Below are 24,477 nucleotides of genomic sequence, written 5' to 3'. Positions count from 1 at the left end.
TAGAGACTCAGGGCAGGCAGGGTGGCCAGTGCTGTAAGAGTCTCCATACTGTGCACCCCATTTCTACAGCCTGCTACTCAGCTCACATCCCTGGGGCAGCTCATGGTGGAAGTGAAGAATGTTTCAACTCCCATCTCCCCATTCCCAGGATATGCCCTGGGTCTGCCCCACTTTCTCACTGGATCCACATGGGATGCTGGGCCTCAGGCTCTGGGTATGTACCCTCAGCTCCTCAGAGGTCTCAGAGCCTAGGTGATGGGAGAACTTCCATGAAAAAGTGAGGACCTGCAGGAGCTTTTCCTGAGGACCTACCCGATGTGACAGAGAGAATTTCCACAGAGGCATCTGGAGGCTCCTGGGTGTGGTCACCTACCAGGCAAGGGGCTTATCTCCTCTCCTGGGCAGGCCCAGGGGGCTAGTGACAAGGTACCCTGAAGAAGGTGTGGCTACAATGGAGAGAGCCCTTGCTCCTCTCCCTGGCCCATCCAAACACCACTTCTTGGAGTGCCTCTCCAGCCCCTAGAGTCCTGTCCTTAGGATGGGGTGGGGGGCCTATGGGGATGGTGCTTCTGTATGCCCTGGATGGGCATGCCTGCCCACTTGTGACCACTGTCTTCATCTCCCCACAACTTTTGTCATTATATCCATCAACTTTCCCCCATCTGTAAACTTATCCTGTCCTGAGGTCTTAGTTACTTCCAGGGCTACCCCTCCCAGGGGCGTTTGCATTTAAGAGAGACTTGGAGAGGAGGAAGGCAAGGCTTAGTGGGTTTTCTGGAGAGAGATGTATAGGATGTTGGGGGGGGGGCATGCATCATGTCACACAGCAAGGCCTGAGCTGGCAGAGAGGGAGGAGGGGGAGGCGGGAGCCTGTCAGGAGTTGAGCTGCTTTTTCGGCCTCAGTGGCCTAGCAGAGGCTTCTCCTCCCTTCCTCCCTCCTCCCTCTTCTCCCAACCTGCGTCTGGGTGGCTTCATTCTGTTGGAGGCATGACGTTTCCAGGAGGGAGCGCCTTCCACAGCGGCAGGGAGGCAGGCAGGCAGCCGAGGTAGGTTCGAGAGCAGGCTTGTGAGTGAGCGGTGTGCTGGCCAGAGGGCCAGGTGGTGGGCCCAGACCAGAAGGGCTCTGCAGTCCCCATCTGCCTCCTGAGGGGTCCCCAACCCAGCCTTCAAGATGTTTGGCCACACCCGAATCTACCCTGCTGCAGGGGGACAGCTGGCAGGAAAAGATCTGACCAGGATCCATGGGCCTCTGAGCTTTACAATTACAGCCAATAGGTACATCCTCTCCCCTAGTCAAGTGTGGAGCCGGCAGCCCCTAATTACCACCCTCCCCAAGACATCTGCCCACCACTGCTGTCCTCCTCTGCTCAGCCTAGCACCCAACTTTCCAGTGGGCAGGCCCCGCTGGCAGCCTGGGCAGCTGGGCCCAGTGGCTGCTGGCTGGAAGGTTATCTCATTTCTGCAGAGTGATAGCCGCCTTTTCCACCCGAAGAAGGCAATGGGGAGCTGGCATCTGGGCTCTGGCCCTGCTCACGGGCTGGCAGGAAAGCTGCGGGCAGTCCAGGCCGACCTGAGGGAGAAGGCTGAGGGGCTTCCCCTGGTGGGCAGCGGCCCAAGCAGAGGGCACCAGCTTTCTGTTTGTCCCACCCAGCCTGGTGCTGGCTCTTAGAAAGAGCAGGGAGGGCTTGTTTCCCTGTCAACTCTGCTCTAGTTAGGGGGGAACTATCAAAAATTAATTTGTAGATTTCACTGCCTTTGGCCCTTGCCAGAGTGCAGGCTGCCATTTCTCTTGCTCCTGTAAACTCTGTTTCTTTCCTCGTGCAGTTTCTGGCCTCCCTCTGTCCTCTCCCACAGCATTTCTCCCACTGTCTCCCTGCTGCCTCCCAGCCCAACCCTAAGCTCATAGCTCTGTGTTCCCAACAAGCATCCTTCCCCCCCACCAGTCCTGGAGTCAAGCTCTGGGGGCTTCTGCCTTGGTCCCCCTGCTCCTCCTACCTCTTGCCCTGCAGGGAAGCTTATAAATGAAACTTGCTTAGGAAAGATGAAGCCTTTCCTGCAGCCCTGCCCATCAGCCTCCCAGGCCACAGGCCAGAGAGAGCCTCTCACTGCCTTGTTCAAGTTCCTCTTGGCTCCTTGGGAAAATAAGCACCACAAGGATAGTAAAAATCACCCCTTAAATTAAAGCTGATAACTCGTGTTGAAATGTTTTATTGTTAACCTCACTGTTTAGCAATCTTGTGGCAGCAGTGAGGCATAAATATATGTGTGCACGCGTATATTAAATAAATTGGGGAACACAGTACATAATGACATTATCTGGACCCCATTCAATTAAGGCAGATACTATCTGTGGTAATTGGGAAATGCCAGCCCATAATGACATCTGTGCCATTTCAGGCCGAGCCATGCTGATGAGCAGGCTGTGATGTCTCAGTTAAGCCTCCCTCTTCTCTTGGAGAAAACACTGCTGCTGTTGGTTGTGATGGCGGCCCCAGGAGAGCTCAGCTAGCTGCTCGTCCACCCGCTGGGCCACCCGCATCAGGACCAGGAGGTTTGGGTCCTACCTCTTCCCCCACGTTCAGTCCTCCCAGCCACCCCTGTGCTCCTCAGGGGGACAGACAGTAGCCTCCTGCCCTGTTTTCTGGTTGGGGCCATGACTTCTAGTAAAAACACTTCATTGCTACAGGGTTATTTTTAGATTTGAATATAGAAATAAAGACTGGGGACTTGACCTGGATTCTTAAGTTTCTGGCGGGTGATCGCTTCTCAGATGTCACTGCCCCTTCTTTGTGTCTGGCCTCAGGGTGGTTTAGGGGTGGAAGTCTCACCTACAATCGTGGTTATGTTCAAGGCTGTGCAGGACAGTAGAGTTTGGACACTGATTCACTAAGCCAGTGGGCCCCAGTTTTCCAGGGCAGTGCCGGGGTTGAGGGGGAGACAGGAAGGAGAGAGGAAGAAACAGCATTAGCGCGAAGCCCACAATAGCAACAGCTGCAAACAAAGAAAATTGCCCACTGGGGTGTTGTGTTGGAAAATGGGATGGGGGTGGTGAGTAGGGGAGGTGAATTGGGGTGGGAAGGAGAGGCCTGAAGTTCTGCCTGGAAGTGGGGGCTGGTGGCTGGAGGAGACCCAAGCAAGCTTGGGCTTGGTGGCTGGCCCTTGCCTCTTGGAGAGAAGGAAGGTCAAGGCTGGATATTTTCTGGGCTGAATTGGTGGGCTCCAGTGCCAATGAGATGTGCTTGCTTTGCCCTTCAACTGTTGCCAGCTGCTGTGGCCTTAGCAGGTGGCTGCCCTGTAAGCCTCAGGTTTTTCTCATTTTGAGACCCTGCCTGCTGCTATGCTCAAAGTGGATCCTCTTTTCTCTGTCCACACCATGACCTCCAAGGTCCTGCTTGATCTTGTGCTTGGAGCCCTCTCTGATGTCCTCTCCTGCCTCTCCCCTTCTCACTGCCCTTCAGTCACACCGGCCTCCTTGCTGTTCCTTGAACAATGAATGCTAAGTGCATGCCCACCTCAGGGCCTTTGCACGTGCTGTTCTCGCTACCTGCGATGCTTTTCTCCCACCTCAAGATACATGGCTCATGCCTTTACTGTTTTTAATCTGCTTAAATGCCCCCTACTTTGAAAAGTCTTCCCTGACGATCTTTTTTTCCGAAAAAGACCCTATGGATCATTCCCTATCTTCTTACCTGCTTTATTTATCTTCATAGCCCCTTGATTCTCTGAATTGCCACACATCTCTGTGTAGATGTATTTATTGTCCCTCCTGTGCCACCTGCCGCTGAGATGTTGGCTTCACAGGGCAAGTGTTTGGGCCTGTTTGACTCCCCACATTTCCCCAGTGCCCAGAGCAGAGTCTGACACACAGCAGGTGCTAAGCCCATATTCGAGTGGTGCATTGACTAACTGAACAGTCATGAATTGTATTCCATGTCTGACCACACAAAAACTCAGTGCAAGGTCTGAGTCCCACTCTGTGGACCTGGAACGCTGCTGCAGACTACCCCTTGCCCCCACCCACCTGCCCTGGGCCTTTGTGGGAGTGGCTGCCGTTCTGACTCTGGCCAGGAACCCAGCTTTATCTGGTTGTTTATTGAGAATTTCCTGTGTTCTGAGTCTTGGGCTAGGCACGGGGATACAGAGATGAAGGTGGTGCTGTCCATGCCGGCGCTTAACGTGCTCCCAGGCTCATCAGTGCCAAATAACACCACAGAGAGAGAGAGAACGCGGTAAGAGGAACCAGAATAATCAGGCCGGGCTTCCTGGATGAGGAAGGCTCTCATTTGCTTACTTGAAGGGTGAGCCTCACAGGGAGGAGGCTGGAGGGAATCGAAGTGTGGAGGAAGCATGGGCAATTGATTTTAAGTTTTTTCTTCCATAGTTTCCACCAGCATTAAGCTAAGGATCTACTTCCACCATCCCTTCTACACATACTTCTCAGAGCCCACGACATGCCCAGCACAGACCCAGGCACTTCTGTGTCAGGTCCATGTTGTTTCGGTGGAACAGAAAGAGGATGCCTTTTGAAGTGAGGTCTGGGGTTTCCGAACTTGGGAGGGTTCCTGAACAGGCTGGTAGGCTGGAGCAGCTCAGGAAATTGAAGGAAAGGGGGCATGGGGCCCAGACCCCCACGATGCCCTCTTTGCTTAGAACATGGCTTGGGCTGGATGGGTGTCTGGGAGCAGGACTGTCCTTTCTATTAACACAGAAATAGACTACCTGGGAGAGAAGGGTAGGAAGAGCCCAGGTATCATTCATTCACTTCTGCAAACCCTGATGGGGGATGCCAGGCACTATGCAGGCTGGGATACAGAGATATCAAGATGCATGTGATGTGATCCCCTCAAGTTGTGGTCCAGCTGGGAAGATGGTTGGGCTGCTAGGACTTGAGGTAGCTAATTGGTCATCTCCCTTTCCCTGCAGACTCACCATACAGTTGGAGATCAAACTATGGGCTTTGTGGCTGGTGCGGCTGGAGTAGAGTAGGCTTCTGATTACCTGTTCGCTGGGTCTAGGCTTTGTCCATTTGGGAGGAGGATGTCCAGCAAACCCCACTGCTGCCCAGACAGTGCACATCCCCGGGGGGACAGTAGAAAGGGGGCCTCAGAGGTGGCCTGCAGCCCAGCATCTTGGGCCTCGAGCGGGTAGGGGTGGTATAGAAAGGAAGGGAGAGGCTTCAGTTTCTCCCTCACTTTCCGCCTTGGGGAGCTGAGCTGCCAGCCCTCCTTCGATGGAAACGTGAGATGTGGGTGATGAGGCATCTAAACAGCTAAGGGGATTCAAACCTGACTCTACTCGTCCATTCATAATTCCTGAGCTTCTCGAAGCACCTGGGCTGGGCTGGGCACAACAGAGGCAAAGGTGACTAGAGATGAAATACATGTTGGAGGGACGTGGAAAAGCGAGGGGACGGGCCACCACAGGCGTGTGTGGGGGCCTGAGTCAAGGAAGGCAGAGGACAGGGGTGCTGGGTCACCCTGCCTGGGCCTGGAGCCCTTTCCTTGCTCAGTCTGCAGAGGAGTGGGGAGCCTGGGTGTCCCCTCAGAGGGCTGGAGGCACAACTGAGCCTCTGGTTACAGCCCCCACCCCTGACCCACTATTGCCCTTTATTTTGTATTTTGGAGAATTCTATTTCTTTAGCTTTGGGAGAATAAAAGACAGCTCAGTGAAAACTAAATTGGAGTTTAGTATATCAGAGTAGCTCTATCCTGGTTGTTATTTTGTGGTTTGTGGTTCTTTCTGGCCCAGGCCCTGGTTGCAGAGGGAAGAGTTGAGGTTAGCAGGAGAAAAGCCTGGTGTCCTGCTTGTTAAGACTTGGAAGGGGTCGTTGGGGCAGTTTTGGTGACTCCCTCAGATGTTTGAGAGGCCCTCAGATGGTGAAGGTGGGGTGGGAGTAGACTGCAACCTTCCCCCTACCCGCCCTCACATCCTATTTCACTGAAGATAATATTCTGGAAAATGCCATTGGCCAGGGAACTACTGCTCTTCTTTTTGCTCCTTATCCCTCCCTACCTACTTCTGTCCTCCCCTGGAGCTAAGGAATCTAGCAAGGGACACAGAGGGAAGTGGTTAGAGGGCAAAGGAGGGAGGAGGGAGGTGGGGAAGGCAGAGGGAAGGATGGGAGAGGAGGCCCACCTGCGGGTAGGCAGGCACACTGGCTCGGACCTACAGCCATCCTGGTGATTTAACCTTTCCCCAACTGTCCCAGGATTGAGCCTTCCTGGCTGTTTTGGACCTGTGCAGGGAGCGGAGGGGGTGGTTGTGGGTGGGTGGGTGGTCCGAGGGCTCCAAGCTCTACCCCAGCTTGCCGCTCCCCATGGAGGGGCCTGTCGTCCGTCGTTGGGGAGGGAGGATTCACCTGGCTCCCCACCTGCCCCACCCCAGCCTGTGCTCTCTGTGGCTCCTTTCAGTCCTGGGTATTTTTACTTTTCCCTTGTGCCTGTTGTGCAGGATCAAAGGGAGGAGGGGAGGCTAAAAGAGGCAGTGGTTTGCCCAGCTCTTTGAGAAGCTCAGACAAGGCAGGCCTGGTAGGAATGAGGGTTGGAGTGGGGCCTGCTGTAGGCAGGCTGGGACCCAGTCTGGTGGAGGGGGGCCTAGTAGGGCTCTCACCAGCTTGGGGCAGGGTCTGGGTCCTTGGGGGTCTAGATTCTAATTTTGTAGGTATCTGCTCTCCTCACTGAGGCCTCCTTCCCCATGTGGCCCCTGTCCTTTCATGTGTATGGTGTGTGTGTGTGTGTATGTGTGTGTGTGTCTACGCGTGTACTGCTCAGCCCAGAGATGCTCAAGCTTCAAGGAGAAACCAGGTTGTGCCCTCACGAAGGATCTGGAAGCCTGAGCAGGGCCTGACTGTCTCAGAAGCTGCTGTGCATTGGTCTCCCAGCCTGAATCTGCCCTGCTGCAGCCTCGGCACACTGCCTGTCATGATGCCAAAAATTCCTCCATTTGAAATTTAGGAAAGCCAAGCCTGAGCTCCCAGGATGTTGGAACAGGGTGGGGCCTGAGAGACCCTCTGGGCCAGCGCGGTGGAGCATTCAGGGCCTGGGCAGCCTGCACAAGCTCTGTGTCCCTGGGCCTTGTCACTGTATGAGGTTTGGTGCCTCAGCTTCCTCATCTGTGTGACGGGGATAAAAATACCACCTAGCTTGTCGGCATGTGTTACCTGAGAAATGTAAGCAAAGCACTTCGGACCATGCCTGGCACACAACAGTATGCTGTCATTTGCTGTGATTTCTCCATGGGGCACTTACTGGTATTGGGACAAGACAGTGTTTCATTGTGCAGGGTGTCCCACCCACGCCATCTCTGACCCCTGCCTGGATGCAGGCCAGTAGGTGACTCCCTCTTATCACTGTGACAACTGAAATGCCCCACAGGGACAGTATGGCCTCCAGACTGGATCTTACTCCAGCTCATCCACTTTACAGATTTTGAAACTGAGGACTCCCTTGGGGACAAGCCTTGCCTTCAGCCGGGCAGGACTGGGGTTGTCTAAGGCTTCTCCTGTTTCTCTTCTGAATTGCCTGGTGCTGGCATTAGCAGCTAGTACCCCACATCTTCTCACTCCCCACAGCCACCTGGGGAAGGGAGCTGATAAACTCACTCACACAAAGGTGTAAGCGCTGATGATTGTTCCATGCAGGTGCAGCCTCTCTCCTGCATTTTAACAGCTCCTTAGCCTTCCCCAAAGCACTGACCCCCAGCCCCAGGTCACTAGGTCCTGGCTTCCCCAGGCTCCCTCAGACTGGTTCTGGCTTTGAGTCCTCACCCATCTTGACTTGCTGTGTGACTTCGGGAGAGTTACATGATGCCTCTGGTCTACTGGTTCACCAGCAGAGGAGGGCTAAGGAGAATTAAGAGCCATACTCTTGGCCCCTAAGGAGCTAATGGGGGAGGGAGCATTTTGACGAGAGGTGAGACGTGAGGTGAGGGTTCAGAATGAGCTTGCCAGAGAAGCCCAGGAGCTGAGGCTGGACCCTGAGATGCTGCACCCTCTCCTCCCCTCCTCTTCCCACAGAACTGGAGCAGTCAGGGCCTCTGTAGGGGGAATTACAGATGGGGGAATGGGTGGCTCTGAGACCACCACTTGGTGCTGATGGAGAACTTTTCCAGGGAAACCTCCCAATCCAAACACAGGCTGTTCCAAATGGCTGGGGAAACTGAGGCACAGAACGGGCAAGTGGCTTGCTGGTCTCCATTTGACAAACCCAAGGGGAAGGGAGCCTGGGGTCAGCCCCCAAGCCGAGCCCTGACTCAGCTTTTAGCCCTTCTCCCCATGGCCTCTTAGATTGAGGGGAGGGAGGTTGCTGGCTTTGCGGGAAGGAATCCCCTGGGGAAATTTGCCCAAATTAGCAGTGAGAATGAGGAAGAGCTGGTGTTCTCTCCTCTACCCTTGCAAATAAATATTTAATCACAACAACAATAATAATGACGATCATCGAAATAATTTACAGTAGCTCAGGCTGTAAACCTGAGCCCCTCTCAGAGGGAGGAAGTGGGGGAGAGAGAAGGAGCAATGAGAAAATTGAGAGTTAAAGACCCTTGGAAAAAGGGAGTGAGAGGGAGGCCAAGCTAGTGAAAAGGAGCCTCAACTGAGTTTACCCTCTGCTTGGGGTAAGCTGGGCAGCTGGGGTGGGAATGTGAACGGGAGGGTCCACCTAGCACACCCCGATTCAGGAGGAGCACCCCAAACTCCGAGAGCCCCAGCTTATCCCTAGCCTCCAGACTGAGCAGCTCCCAGTCCGGATTTCTTCTCCTGAGACCTTTTTGGCTTTCCCTGACTCTGAGTCCTCAAGGAGCCTAAGTGTGCCCGGTTCCAGAGCTGGGAGCCGGGAAGTTGAGTTCCAGGCGGCATCCTGCTGCTCACTAGCTGTGTGATCTGGGACAAGCAATCTCTTGCTCTGGGCCTCAGTTTCCTCATCTCTGAGATGAGTCAGGCCCATGGGACTGGTTTCTGCCTGCTCCTTCCTGTGGGTATGTGTTGAGAGGGGCCCCTTTCTTCCCAAGCCTCCCAGGCTTTTCCCTGGGGAGTGTGCTCTCTGATGCCTGGGATTCTGATGGCAGTGGGCACAGGCCTTAAGAAGTCTTCAAACGTGACCTAATTTCTACCTTAAGTTCTCCCTTTTGAACTGAGGTCAAGCAGCAGCCAGAGGAAACCAAGTTCAGGAGATTTGTGGAGTCTTTGGAGATAACCTCTGGCATCTCCTTCTCTCAGGCTCCTGATGAGAGATGAGAATAGCTAATGTCTTCTTTGGCCTTCTGTTTGATTCTCTCTCTCTCTCTCTCCTAAGGTTGGTAGGAGGAGAACACTGGAGCTATATTCTCTTTGATGCCAAGATACGCCAAGCTAGGAGCACTCTCCTCCTTTCTCATCCACCAAGAACAGGCCTGCAGGACTTGGGGACCAAGACCAGAGCTTTGCTGCACCCCGGCCACTCCCTGCCATCTGTGAGCGTGGCCTGTGCCGGCAACTGAGCATTGCCTGAGGGGCGGGAGCACCAATATGGTTCAGCCCATTGGCCGCCCTCAGCCACCCTGCTGCTGAAGCTTCCCTGGAGAGACTTGTGGGGGCTGCTCTGCACATGCTTCCCCAGGCTGTGGGGCCAGGGGCCCGCCAAGGCTAGGAGTGGGGCCTGCCATTCATGGGTCTCTAGGGATTTCCGAGATGCCTGGGAAGAGGGGCCGGGGCTGGTGGTGGGCCCGGCTGCCCCTCTGCCTGCTCCTCAGCCTTTATGGGTCCTGGGTGCCTTCCTCCTTGGGGAAGCCCAAAGGCCACCCCCACATGAATTCTATCCGCATAGATGGTGACATCACTCTGGGAGGCCTGTTCCCCGTGCATGGCCGGGGCTCTGAGGGCAAGGCCTGTGGAGAACTCAAGAAGGAAAAGGGCATCCACCGGTTGGAGGCCATGCTCTTTGCCCTGGATCGCATCAACAATGACCCGGACCTGCTGCCCAACATCACGCTGGGCGCCCGCATTCTGGACACCTGCTCCAGGGACACCCATGCCCTTGAGCAGTCACTGACCTTTGTGCAGGCGCTCATCGAGAAGGACGGCACGGAGGTCCGCTGTGGCAGTGGCGGCCCACCCATCATCACCAAACCTGAGCGCGTGGTGGGTGTCATTGGTGCTTCAGGGAGTTCGGTCTCCATCATGGTGGCCAACATCCTTCGTCTCTTCAAGGTTAGTACCTGATTGGTTGACCTGGAGGTGTTCTTTCACCAACAACCCCAGCCCTCCACACCCAGGGGTCTGGGCCTGCCCAGCTCGTTTCTCCTCTTCTCTCCCCGAGTCCGAGGGAGAGTGTTTTCCACCCACCCCTCCAGCCCCTTCCAGCCATATCTGAGAATTTGGGGGCCACCTATAGTCAGAGTGAAGGGGTTTGGAGGGACCCAGCTCTGTGGTGCTGACCGTGGTGCTGAAACAGCACCTGCAGCGGGCAGCTCCTTGATCAACTCAGCTCCTCTGCAGGGAATTCTGAACCAAGAGGGGAAAAAGAAGTGTTGGTGAACAACAGAAGGGAGGAGATGGGCAGATAGATGTATTAAAAAACCAGACAGATGGGTAGATAGAAATATAAGTAGCTAGAAAAGTAGACAGGTTAAAAGATAAACATAGAATTCATAAAACATGTGAATGTTGGAGATTGCAAGGAAAATAAAGCAAGACTTTTGTTTTGACATTGTTTTCAAATAGTTGCAATTCCCAAGAAAGCTATGGTTTTTTTTTTTTTCTTCTGTGTAGTTGAGAAAGCCCTGCGTGGCCCTCCTGCTCCACCTCAAGATTATAGTTAGAAAATGTGTCCTGATTTTTTAGACGAGGCGTTGGCTACTGAGCCCTCAGGGAATGGAGATGAGGACGGGAAAAGGCCTGCAGGGAGCACGTGGTCCCTGTTTCTGGTGCCCTCGGCCCTAACCTGGCTTCCCTCGCTCACTTTTCTGCTCTTTTTCCTTGCACACCTTTCTCCCTTTCCTTCTAGAATCCCTCCCTGCCCCCTCTTTGCTTCCTCCCTTCTTCTCTTCCTGGGGCAAGAGCTGCTGATTTGCAATTCAATTGGAGCCAAGTGCTTCGCTAAGCTGCTAAAACAACTGAAAGCTACCGGGTAGAGAGAAAAACATTACAAGCATTTTACCAATAATTATGTGCCTGCTCCTCTCTCCGGAGCCTTCTTGTTTGCGCTCTCTCTCTCTCTTTCTCTCTCTCTCTCTCTCTGTGTGTGTGTGTGTGTGTGTGTGTGTGAGAGAGAGAGAGAGCAAGAGCGAGAGAGAGCGAGAGAGAGCGAGAGAGAGCGAGAGAGAGAGAGAGAGAGATGGGGGTGGGGGGTGGGAGGGGAGAGGGAGAGAGAATAGGGTGAGGGAGGCAGAAGGGACACACAGAGGGAGCCCTGGTGTCAGATTTCTTGGCCTCTGGAGTTAGCCCTTGTCTCCTCAAAGTTTTCAAGGTTAAGGAGTGGACAGAGAAATGCTGTTTGTCCTGTTACAGGGTGGGAAGCTCTGAGGCTGGAGCCCTCACTCCTGGACCCTTTCTGGAACCCATTTGCCCAGTCCCATGAATCGTCAGTACTTGGGGGCATATTGGGGAGCCAGGGTGGAAGTGGGGATGAATGGTCTTGGGGATGAATACCCCTGTGTTGGATGGGAAAGAAAGGCATTTAGAGTTGTCCTGTCATAGTAGGGGCCAGGTTGGAACTTTCCTGTGAGCTGGTTTGGGTCATGTGTGCTGTGTGGTCCTTCCCTTTGGGACTTCTTCCTGGAGTGTTGTTTTTGCTTGATGATCTGGATGAAAGCACTATTTTAATTTTAAAACAAGTGGATGCATTATGAAGGATGCAAAATCACAATGAAGCAGGAGACTTGAGGGAAACTGCCTTAGCAGTGGACAATCTCAACAATCCCTGAGGAGCTGTGTTGCTCTCGGTCCTTCCTTGATGGGATGGTTGGGGAGTGGGTAGCCTGGTCTAGCCCCTCCACCTGACCAATTTTGCAGTGAGGAGTAGGGACACAGAGGGGAGGGAGAGCAGGGCCTAGTGATGTCCCAGGCTGTCCTGGGCTAGGGCCTAGTGTTGGCTTGGGCTGAGTCATCACTTCAGCCTGCCTGCCCCAGGCTTAGGAGATGAGGTGACCTGGGCCATCCAGTAGAGGGGACAAGCACCAGACTCCTTGCCAGTGTATCTGGGTAGGGCACAGACCCCCAGCCTCTGAGAAGGCCAGACCACAGGTGGGGCTACTGCAGTGTCCTTATATGAGCTTTCTATTAAGTACCTTTGTGACACTGGGTGTTTTATAAAGATGATAAAACAACCTGATTGGGTCCTTGGGGCTATGATGTTGGTGAGGGTCCTTCCCCCCATCTAGAATTGAGCCAGTACCCACTTTATAGGGAGGTGAAAAAGATCAAAGGGGCTGAGAGCTGTCACTGGACGCCTGACAAAGGCTCTAAGAAAGGTCACTGTCAGCGTTAGGCCTTGAAGTGTGTTCTTGGAAACACCGTTGAGGTGCCCAGTACTCCCACTCTGTGGGAGTGGGCTGTGACTTCTGTGCTAACCTCTTCCAGAGTGGGGAGGGTCTCGTGTTGGGTGAGGGGGCCTGGGGCCAAAGTGCTTCACCAGCCTAGGGGCTCACAGGTGTTCCTTTTCCTCCACCCATCTGGTCACACATGAATGTGGCTGTGGCCTCGGTTTTGTGTGTGCTGCCTCAGATTACAGTGAGATGAGTGGGTGGGGCAGGGGGTTAGGAGTCCCCCAGGTCGCACAGAGAGAGATGGGACTGGGAGGTAGAGGCCTAGGGAAGGGATAAGGAAGAGAGGACTGAGGGGGGCATGTTGGGAAAGGAAAGATGGGCAGGAGGTGGGGAGATGAGGAGAGAGCCAGAAAGAGACAGCTGGCCATGGCCTGCAGTCCCTAGGTCCCTTTTAACAGCGTTAATGTTCCAGACTGGCGACAAGAGGGCTCCTCAATAATTAAACTGATAGAAATGAGAGGCTGGGTGAGAAACTTAAAAGCCATTGACAGAGGCAAAAAGGTTGAACTTTGGGGAGGGAGGTCAGGAGCAGGAGCCTCAGGCAGGAGAGGATGAGGGAGGGGCACCTTGGGGAGGCCAGGGGAGCAGGGATGTCAAGTATTTCAAAGGGCACCCCTGTGCCCCAGCTCCGCTCCCCGCCAAGGCTATTAGTGGGGCCTGCTGGGAACTTCCCCCAGATGCTGTGATTACAGCTCTCCATCCTCCGAGAGGTGGATTTCCTGTGCACAGCTCAGGAAGAAGCTCTAGGTTTGGGGCACTAGAGGTGATTTCCTGCCTGGAGAATGCTAATTGGGTTCCGTCAAGGCCAGGGTATGAGCAAAACTCAGAACTGCCAGAGCTGGGAGGGGCCAACTCCCTGTCCTACAGATGTGGAAACTGAGCCCTGATTAAGTGATGGGACAGGGCTCGAAGTCAGGTCCCAGGTCTCAGCTCCTAGACCTGACTCCTTCCAGACTACCTGCCCAAATAAACTGGGCTGGAAGTGGAACTCAAACCTGGGCCTACATTAGGAATCAGCCCTGACTTTGGGAAGTCATGGATCTCTCAGGTTTTATCCATCACTTTCCTGATCCCACCCCCTTCCTTCATCTTCATTTTGGCTCCGTTCTCCTAGGACAGGCAATATTGATGAAGGTAAAGAATACCTTTTGGAGGAGATCCTAAACCCAGAGGATGTGGCCTGAATAGTACTATGTTGTGGGGACAGCCTAGGTTCTGAAGCTAGTCAGGTCTGGGTTTGAACCTCTGCTCCACCAGAGTTACTGCACCATATCCACAGTGTCTGTTCACCATCCCAGTCATTTACACCATGGGATGAATGAACCAAAGAGATCTTTTCTAGAAAGCAGCCATTATTGGAGGGAAAAAAACATACTAAATGTCCTGGAAAGAAGCAGTTTTCAAATCCTCGACCTGTAAGAGTTAAGAAGGATCCAGACATCATTCTGCTGAATCTCTCATTCATTTTGCAGTGGAGGGAAAAAAACAAAACAAAAGTGAGGCTTGAAGAGGGGGAGACTGCATAGCATGGTGGTTAAAAATTTGGACTCTGGAGCCAGATAGCTTTTGCCACGTCGGCAAATTGTTTAGCCTGTTTGTACCTCAGTCTCATTTGTAAAATGGGAATGATAGTGGTCTCAGAGGCCAGGTGTGGGAGTTCAGGGCTGATGTCCAGCAAAGGCCTAGCACGGTGCCTGGCGCACAGTCAGCCCACAGGAAATGTCATTGCACAGCTTGTAACTGGGCCTTAAGTCAGCATGCAGGACTCCGTCGATGCGGAAGAGGCTGGAACGGGTGGGCAGTGACAGACGGTGACCTTTGAGGCTGGTCCTGGAGGGGCCCCACCATCTGCTGGGCTCCGTGTGTCTTTCTGCAGTGTTGAGACTGAGGAGCCAACGTAACTTGTGGATAGAGTTTTCTCGCTGTCACAACAGTGGGGCTTCAGAAGGAGCGGGGTGGAGTGGAAGGATGGCAGGAAGGGGCAGGCAGGAGAGAGGGTGGAAGGGATGCCAGCCAGCAGGTGGGTGGGCAGGTGCCCCAGTTTCCTAGGAGAGGCTGGGCCAGGGATGCTGGTGAGTGACGTTGGCCCTCTGTGGCCCCCCCCTCCTCCCCCCAGCCTGCCCTTGTGAGTTCTTGTCCCATGTGGGGCTGTAAATGCTGTTAGGGTTTGGGTCTGCTTCTAGAGAAAGCTGCCTACCTGATGCTTCGCCCCTCAGCACCTAGCCCAGGGCCCCTGGGGAAGCTTTGTGGCTCAGCTGATACCAGATCTTCTGTTGAGGATGTGGCTTTTGTATCTTCAGAGTGTTTTCACTGTACAACTGAGAAGAACTTTTAAGAGGATCCACCCACTCTCCTACACCTGCTTGTCTTCCTTGGAGACAGTTCTGTCCAGGGCCCAGGCCAAAAAACTTGGTGGCATTTTTGACCTCCCTGTTACTACTGTCAGCAAACCCTGCAGGCTTGCCTTAAGAATGCATCCCGGAGACTCCTACCTGCTTCCGCCCCAACCCATGCTCTCTTACCCAGATGGTGCAGAAACCTCTCTTCCCCTCTCCCTGCTTCCAAAGGGGTCTCTTCACAGTCAAACCTTTGCTCAGCAGCCAGGGCAATCTTTCTAAAAGCCAAATCAAATCTGCTCACCCCTCTGCTTAAACTTTTTATTGACTGTTGGTTGCTCTTAGATTAAAATGCAAACTTTCAAACTCCTGCCAGTCTGAGAGGCCCTGTGCTATCATCCTTTTGTCTCCCTTGGTTCACTCCACACCAGTCATACTGTTTTCTTTATATTCTTTGAAGACATCATGCCATTTCCCCACCACAGGGCCTTTGCACCTGCTGTCCCCTCTATCTGGAATGTTATCTCCTACTCTCTGAGGCTGGATCTTTCTTATTCAACCTACAGCTTAAATGGGCTCTCTTCAGAGAAACACCCTCCCTCCCCCAGTTATTCTGTCTTATTTCCCATATTTCCCTTCTTGGTTGTCATCACAGTTTGTAGTCATGTTGATATTTGTTTGTTTGTTTTCCTGTTTCTGTTGGCTTCCACTCCGACCTGCTGCCCATTTTTGTATGGTCCGTGAACTAAGAATGGTCTTTGTGTTTTAAATGGTTGAAAAAAAATTAAAAGAATAGCAATATGTCATGACACAGGAAAATTATGTGAAATTCAAATTTCAGCCTCCATAAAGTTTTATGGGAACACAGCCATGTCTGATCATTTATGTATTTTCTGGGGCTGCTCTCGAGCTATGCCCTTGGAAGAAGTCCATCAGCTGCGCTCTCAGCTGCACCTATAAGACCTCAGTGGATGCCAGGTCCATGAGAGGCCCTCAGGAAATCTTGGTTGAATGGACTCATGGAGAGTGGGGCTGCCCCCAGGTCCCTCTAAACTCTGTGGTAACAGTGGGTATCCCCAGTCTGCAGAGCCTGCATAAACTCCTGGCTATGGGGATGAGAGTAGCTGAGCTTACCTTACCATGGGGTCCAGCCACTGCCCACCAGTGCCCACTGGTGCCCACCAGTTTGGTGACCCCTGGGCCACCTGGATGTGTTTCCTCCACCCAAACACCTCCAGCTCCTCACTGGCTTATGGAATCCTTTCCACTTAAAGCTTTGTTCCCTGTTAGAGGGTATCCCCATGTCCCACTGTAGGCTGTTATTAGAGCTTTCTCCCAAGAAGCAGTAAATGCTTGGAGGTGAATGAGGGACCCTCTTGAAGAGGTGGTTGAGGTGAAATAATCCCAACATTTACATGGCGTGTATCCTGTGCCAGAGTCTGCCCTAATTGTCACAGCAAACCCAGGGATAAGTGTACAGTGGTTATTCCCATTTTACAGATGAAGAACGAGGCCAAGAGAAGCTAAGCAACTTGCCCAGGGTCACACAGTCAGTATATAAATACAGGCTATTGGGCCCTGAATCTGCTCTTTTTACTGCTCTGCTCTCCTGCCTCTTGGCCATCAGATGGGCTTGGGTTTGAGACTTGACCTAATACTCACTGTGTGGTCTTTCTGAGCCTGTTTGTGCATCTGTAAAAGGAGTGTGTTGATACTCATCTGGCAGAAATGATGTGTGTAAAGCCTGTAGCAGGTGCTTAGGGGATGCTGGTGTTAGCAGAACAGGTTGGATAGACCCTTACAGTGTGCAGTGCTGGGCAACCGATGGAGCAGGGGAGGAGCGGGAGAGGTCTTAGAAGTGATCTTGCTGAGGGTGACCGTTGGGGCTGTTCTCCTGAGGTGAGGACCACACAGCTCTCCCTCTGCTTTCACAGCATCTCTCTTTCCCCCAAGCCCCAGGCGTCCCTTTGTGGTGGGAGCCTGGGAAGGGGGACTGGCGGCTTATCACAGTCACCTGGGGAGCATTAGATTCCTGAACCTGCGGTAGGCTGAGGAGACCTGGGGCCCGGTATGTATTTGGACACCTGCTGGGACGCTCAGTTGGCTGCTGGACAGATGCTCTGAGTCCCAGTCAGTATCCCGGTATTCCCGTCCCAGTCTGGCTTCTCCAGGGAGCACCCCTGTCCACCCTGCAGCCCTCTTAAGCCCACTTCCTCTGAGGTGCATCTAGGATTGCAGGGGAAGTTTGGGTGTGGAAACAAGAGAGTTTCAGCTCTGGTCACTGGACTGGTAAACAGGCTCATTATTGTGGAATTAAAAGGAGGGAGTGGAGGCCTATGAGGGCCTCTGGGTAGGCTTCCAGGAGATGCCCTGGAGGAAGCCTGGTGGGCTCCTGGAACCGCGGGTAGGAGCTGACAGGGCCCCTGGGTGAGGCATGGAGAGGCTGAGGAGGGGCTCATGTTTATGACTGCTGGTTTCTGGCTCACTGTTCCCCATCTGGACCTTGGTTTGCCCAGCTGTAAGAATCCATTCATTCATTCTCTCACTCATGTGTTCATTGATTCATTCACTGAAGCTCTATTGCACATCTCCTCTGTGCCTCCATCTGGCTGCACATTGGAATCAGTCGGGGAGTTAAAAAAAATCCTGGTGTCCGAGCCCCACCCCAGAAATTCAGATGATACTCACATGCAATCCAGGTGGAGAACCACCACTCTAAGCAACTTTATGAGGCAGGAAACAAAGCAGATGGAGGCCTTGTGGGCTTCTCTGTTTGAAGGGAAGGCAGGCAGTGAACAGGTAAAACACATAAACGTATAATGTCAAGGGGGAGCAGTTCCCTGTAGGAAAATGGCTTGAGAGCCATGGGAAGTTAGGGTGCCAATTTAGATGGGATGGTTGGAAGTGGACTTTTTGAAGAGGGGACATTTGTGCATAAACTTGAGTTGAGTGAAGTGGGTCACTCTATGGATATCTGGAGGGAGAGTATTCCAGGTAGAGGGAACAGCAAGTGCAAAAGTCCTGGGGCAGGACTGTGCTTGGTTGTTGACTTGACCCAGGAGCTCAAGAAGGAAGACCCAGACAGCCCTGGGGGCAGGGAGAGGAGGACAAAAGGGGCTCCAAACCCCACATCCTGTCCTAGCTGCAAAGGATGTTGTGGGAGGAGGGTCACCAGGATTCTTATGACCTTGGACAAGTCACTAGGTCTCTCAGGAATTCAGTTTCCTCACCTGTAAAATAGGTAGGTGGTCCCTGACCAGTCCCTGTGAAGCTACAGAGGCGATGGGGAGGACACTAAAGGGCAGACTGGAGCCTGAGGAGCATTAGCATTTGGTGGTTAAAGTATGGATCCTGGGCCAGATGGCCTGGGTTCATGCCCCTGCTCTGCCATTTATTACCTGGAGGCACCGCTCTGTGCCTCAGTTTCCTTGTCTGTAAAATGGGGACCCTTGTAGCACCCACCTCACAGGGCGATGTGAGGATTAAATGAGGAATACACGGAAAGTGCACAGGGCGGTGCCTGGCACGTAGACTGTGGTTATCGACTGAGTGCCTGGTGGTAGCGGGCAGCCCGGAACAATGGCCTTGGAGGCAGCCATGCTGTAGGTGGCTCAGATTCCAGCCCCAGATCACTCAGCCTCTCTGGACCTCACTCATTTCACCTGCAAAATGAACAGAATCCCATGGACCTTTCTGGGTACGGATTGTAAAATGATGAGTGGGGAGCTGGCATGTGGTGGGTGCAGAGTAGGGCTCAATAATGTTAGTCCTCATTTCCTGCTGAGCATCCAACAGGGCTTCGGAGGGGTGTTGTCTGAGCCATGGAGGGTGGGGAGCTCTGTGAGGTGGAGGGACAGGTTGCTGGCTTTGGCAGAGGGATGACTGGTGCACGTACCTGAGTCCCACTGTGTGATGGTCCTGGTGTCCTCCCCACCCCCACGCTATTAGGTGTGGGGGTCTGTTGAGTGGTCTCCGAGTCCCACCAACAACCAGGGCAGGGCTAAGGTTCCCCTTACCAGAAGCCTCCCATAGCTCAGAGACCTGCGTTCTGGGCCTGGCTCTGCTGCTGGCTCACTGTGTGACCTTGGGTGGGTTGCTGCCCTCTCTGTGAGATGAGGGCATTAGATTAGGTAGGCTCTGACCCCACTCCCCTACCTGTGGCCTTTCCTGCAGAAGGAGCGCTGAGCTTACCCCGCAGTGTTCAGGCTGGCTAAGGTCTTGCTGCAGCCTCTGTGGCCTTGATCACGTGCCGTGCTTTCCAAAACTTGCCTCTGCGCCTTTGCCCTCCTCCTGGAACGCCCTTCTTGATGTCTAGTGGGCGGAATCAGACTCCTCCTCCAAGCTCTGACTCAAAATCTAAGAGTTTCCTGACCTTCCAACGGCTGAAACCCTGGTGTAATAGAGTCTCCTGTGTGGCGTTTGTGTCTCCCCAAAGTCCACAAGCATGCTGAGGGCAGAACTGGGCTGGTCCTCTCTTGGCCATCCCCTCATGCCCAGTGCCTGGACTGGAGCAGACAGGCAGGCAGACAAACCAGGGAGCCTGCCAGCCTTGGGACCACATGTGGGACTGCACAAGGGAGCTGTGCCAGCTGCAGGTTGGGGCTCACACAGCTGAAGGGTTAAGCCCATCATACCTCCCCCTGCCTAGCCCTGAATGAATGGTGTGCTTTTCAGTTTCCCCCCAATTTATTAAAGTAGCATTTTTATGACCCAGGCATGTTGGAAATGAAAAGAAGGCAAATTCTATTTTATATTCCAATTGACCTTTCCACTTGCCACTTGATTGGCTGGCCTGGGCCGGGGCAAGGCAATGAGATGCAGACCCTGGCCTCGCTCCCTGGTTCCGCTCCCTGGTTCCGGGGCTGCTGTGGAGAGCTGGCCGGAAGCTGTGTTGGGGGAGGGGAGCAGGGACACCCTTAATCTGAGGCCCTCTTCCTCTGTATGTCGGCCCCCAGCCCTCTGACTCATTCTGTCTGACTCTGTGGCTTTCTCTGTTGCCCTCTCATGTCCTCTGCCAGCTCTCGCTCCCTCCTGGTCCCTTTCAGACTTTCTCTGGCTCTGTTTGGGTGACCTGGGAGAGCCTCATCCTAGGGCCCTGTGGGTAAGGCCAGGAGGTCGAAGCGGCTGACAAACCCACCCAACCCTGGCCAGGCGCTCTTCACCCTGGCACCCACCCTGGTGCCCATGGGCCTCACACCTTGATTCTTGCCTTTGGCATCTCAGTGCTGAGTACCTCCTAGTGGGCACCCACCTACCCAGGTCCCTTTCCTCTGACTCAGGGTGCCCACCACAGCTCCAGAAATTTCCCCTTGAAAATGTGGACTGGCACAGTCACATCTCGAGGCTGCTCTGGGCTCTGCTTTGCTCACCTGTGGGATGACAAGGGCTGGCTCTGCATCTTGCCCAGGGCTTTGGGGAGACCAGGCCAGGCACAGGGGCATGGACCCACTTTGAAAAGGGAAAATCTCAGCTCTGCCATCTATAGGCTCTGTGACCTTGGGCAGGTTGCGTAACCTCTCTGAGCCCAGTTTCTGGTGTGTCAAATGGATAGGGCGGTTGTCAGTATTAAATGAGATGGTGTAAAGCGGCCGGCCCAGTGCCTGGTGCCCAGAGGTGCTCAAGAACAGTAGCTACTGTGATGTGTGCTCAGGTGTGAGGAGGAGGCTGGCTGTGTCTCCTTGTCCTTCCTTCCTTCCCTCATTCTGGGACTTCAGTCCTCCCCCAGCCTTTCTGGGCTCTGCTGAGAGGTGCCCCAAGGTGACCAGGTGGCCTGAAGCTCTGCTCAGCCCTGCCCCTGGCCCAGCGCAGGGACAGTGAGGGTGGAAAGATGTCAGTGGCCAGGGGGGATTGAAAATGCATTGCAGCTGAAATATCTGGAGGGCGGGAGGGAGCCCACTGAGCCCCATCCCTGGCCCTGGGCAGAGTGGAGAGGGGCCCTAATGGTCCTCGGTGGTGTCTCATGTCAGGGCTGCAGAGCGAAGAGAGGCAGCACTTACCTCATTCTCTGCCCCCCTGGGGCTGTGGCTTAGGGGACAGTTCGGGGCGACATTAACCTCTGTCAGGGCTGCTGCCAGGGGCAGAGGGGTGTTTGTGTTCAGTGCAGCTTCCCCCATGCTGAGCAGCCTCCCTCCTTCCAAGCTCAGGTTCTGGAAGCTGCCAGGGCATCCAGTGTGGCCCGTACCCCAGAGGGGTGGGAAGAGGGCAAAACTTAACTTTTAGGAATGAATTGGGGTGGGGACATGGGGGGCTTGTCTTCCAGGGTGGGCTCTGCTCTGAGAGGACCTGCCTGCAGGAACTGGGGTGCACACAGCTCTCAAGAAGAGCCTTCTATTTTTATTAAAGATGAATGATATATTCCATGTGGGTCTGACGGGAAGGGTTTCTCTCTTTCACCAGGCATCATATATTTTAATAATGAACTCCTTCAAGCATATGGAAAATTATAAAGGATAATCTAATCAACTGCCCTGTACCACCTCCTGGCTTGGTCAAATATTGATATTTTGCTCTAACAGTGTCAAAATTTGTTTTCCTTTTAAGAAAGAAAACATTGCAAATATAATCAGAGGCCCTGTCATGCGTCTACCTTGTCCCACTCCTTTTCTTCCCCACCAGAGGCAGTCACAGTCCTGTCCTGTGTGGGTTGTTTTTAATTCCTGTGTACTAGGAAAAATATATATACATATATAGATTCGTAAATAAAACTTTAGTTCTGTGTTGCATGTTTTAAGCTTGATAGAAACGAGATAATACTGTATATTCTGTGGCTGGCTCGTTGTCACTTGCCTACGTGTCTAATGTCACGTCTATGTGGTTTGCTTTGTTCCTCTCCCTTGCCGGGTAGGTCGCCACTGCGACAGCGCCCTGTGCGATTACTGTCCATTCTGCGTGGTCACCTGGGCAGTTCCCTGATGATCTTTCTGCCTGACCATCCTTGCCAACGTCTCCTTGTGCTCTTAGAGAGTTTCTCGTGGGTCACACCCAGGAGCAGACTTGCAGACTCGTGGGGGAATAAGCCTCCTGAACTTTCGCAGAGCCTTCCCAAACTCTGTGCCAGGGCGCGGGTTTCCAAACCTGCCTCCCTGCTGGGATCCCTGGGGGCTTGTTAACAGAAGTGTTCCTGGGGTGCCTGGGCCTAAGCCACCCTGCTAAGGAGACTCTCAGGGTATCGAGTCTTGTTTCATCAAGCCCCGGGGGTTTCTTGGACCTGCATTTGGAGGTGCCCCTCTTGGCTGTGCCATCTGCTCACTGTGTGATTTTCGGCCAGTTGCTGGGCCTCTCTGAGCTGGGGTGTCCTCATCTATAAACTAGGGATAATGATGAGTACAGGCTCAGTCAGGGCTGGCCCTTACCTTCCCAGGGTGTAGCCTGTGGTGTGCCCAGGGTGACTGCAGCTTGGCTGGGCTCTGGTGTCATCTAGAGAAGGGATGTCCTTGACGCCATCTGTGAAGTCATGCTTGGATGCATTGTTTTGCTCAACAAACATCATGGACCCTTGTTTGTGGAGACTGTGTTACGCTTTAGAAACGCAGAGTATGGGTCAAGGATCCTGAGCTGTGGAGCTAAACGGGTAGTAATTTCTTGAAAGTGAAACAGGTGCTCCAGTGGGAGTGGACAGGGTACCCTGGGGATGTGTGAGAGGGGCCCTTAACCAGCCTGGGGCGGGGTATCAGGGAAGGCTTCATGTAGGAGGACAGTTAACTGAGACTCAACGGCCAGGACACAGTTAGCTAGGCTGAGGGGCGCACCGGCTGGCAGGGGAGGGCGTTTCAGGCCAAGCAATATAGCGTCCACAGGCCGTGGTGAGAGAGTGCGGGAGCCTGGTGTGCTCATGCTGGGGGGTTGGCTCTCCCCCCCAACCAGGGGCTGCTGGCGTGACCTGCAGGAGCTGGAGCCTGACACAGGCGGCTACTTTCCCCGCGGTGGCCGCTCTTGACTGTAAGGCAGCCTCGGGTTGCAGTTGGAAGGGGTTTATGGGAAGCCTGAAGTGTGAGGAAATGTTAAGTGCCTTATAAGTACTTTGATTATTTTAAATTGCTTAAGTGGTTTCTAAGACGGTCCTAAGTGTCCCGGTGACACAGACACAAAATCAATTAGGAAAGTACAACAAACTCAATAAGAGGAAAGTATCTCCCTCACCTGCCTTCCCGCCCCCGACACCCACACGGGCCTGGCCGGTCAGCCTGGACACCAGACCTGGGATCCCCCAACCCCTGCGCTGGGCTCTCCCTGCCTTGAGCCCTGGCCTCTCTCTCAAGCATTTCCGGTAGAGGTGGGAGTTGGATGGGAGGAGAGAGGGTATGTATGTGGGGGTACCTGAGAAGGTCTCCTTTAAAGATGCTTCGCTCTGCTGAAGGAGCCTTTTGTCTGACAGATGGGGGACCTGGAGCACCTTGGGATGAAAAGCATCCTTTTCAATTACAGCATTACTGTGTGAATGCATCAGACATTCTGCTGGGTGTTCAGAGGAACTGGAGGACATACCCCAGCCCCTGCCTCCCTGGAGGCAGCCACTGTGTGCCCTTCCAGAGAATTCTCAGGCCTGGGCCTGGCCGCCGTGTCACACACTCTGGGGCACCAGCGGTGGGGATGTGTGCACACGTGTGTTATCCCCCACCGTTTTCACACAACCACAGCTGCTGCTTGGTGACCTCACGGCACTCTCTGGGCTTGCCTCTACCAGGGCCGAAGGCCTTTGTGTAGCCCCCAGTCTGCCCACTTCTGGTCTCCTCAGGACAGACGCTTAGTAGTTTCTCATCTTGTGCTTTTACAAATGGATGGGTGACTTTGTGATTGGCCACTTCTCACTTCTCCATAGGGCGAATTCCTACAAACAAGTGCTGGGTCAGAGGGCAAGTGTGTTTGTAACTTCTTTCTCTCCTGCCAGCTAGTGACTAATCCTATCAAAACCACTTTTGTGCCTATACTCTGCTGCCCTCTGGACCCCACGGCTGCCTTGTGTGTCCATTTCATAGAAGGAGCTTCCCCACTTCTTCCTGGAGGGCCTTAAAACTCTTCTTTTGAGGGGCTTGAAACTATTTTTTTCCTATGCAAACATAGTCTTAAGTATCAGAGTATGCACTGTCTCATTTCTCCTATGCCTCAAGGTACACAGTGAAATGAGAGAAAAGCCTTGTCACCTAGAGCACTTTATACTTATTTACTGTATTACTTTTGCATAATTTACTGAACTCCCTTTGAAAGAGACATGACTCCCCATATTGAAATCCTACTCATTCTTCCTAATTCTTCATCTTGAGCTTCCAGCCTCCACCTTGTCTGGGACCATCCCTGCCCACACCAGCCCTCACCTGCCTCTGTCTCCAACTCCCCATGGTTAGTGCTTTCACCTCCTCTAGTCTCCCTGTTGAGAGAGTGAGCTGGACCCTGAGGTTAGGGTCTATGTCGTCTGTTTCTTTTGTGGGTCCCCACAGAATTGAGACAGATGAGTTAAAATTTTTTTTAACAGAAAGATATCAATGTGAAAAAAAGTCTCTCTGTGCCTAAAAGAAATCAGGCACAGAACTTACTGGAAAATAGGCAGCAGGTACCTGATTCAACATGAGAGATCAAATGAGTGGGTTTTGTTTCAGTTCATACAGTTGTATTTGTTTGCCGATGCTGG

The 24,477-nt window shown here is 53.4% G+C and overlaps 1 protein-coding gene across 3 annotated transcripts in view; it reads left to right on the top strand.

Annotated features, from left to right (window-relative positions):
- Positions 1 to 24,477, top strand: part of GRM4 (glutamate metabotropic receptor 4) — a 103,873-nt gene that overhangs the window by 1,352 nt on the left and 78,044 nt on the right. For all 3 annotated transcript variants that reach the window (XM_031434909.2, XM_031434907.2, XM_031434906.2), the window contains exon 2: positions 9,288 to 10,180. In XM_031434909.2, coding sequence (XP_031290769.1) covers positions 9,662 to 10,180 — 519 coding nt within the window. In that variant the 5' untranslated portion in view covers positions 9,288 to 9,661. The remainder of the gene's footprint in view (positions 1 to 9,287; positions 10,181 to 24,477) is intronic.

Source organism: Camelus dromedarius, chromosome 19 (assembly GCF_036321535.1).
Source record: "Camelus dromedarius isolate mCamDro1 chromosome 19, mCamDro1.pat, whole genome shotgun sequence".
In the NCBI taxonomy this organism is placed as follows: Eukaryota; Metazoa; Chordata; class Mammalia; order Artiodactyla; family Camelidae; genus Camelus; species Camelus dromedarius.
This window is presented reverse-complemented; position numbering and strand designations above follow the sequence as displayed.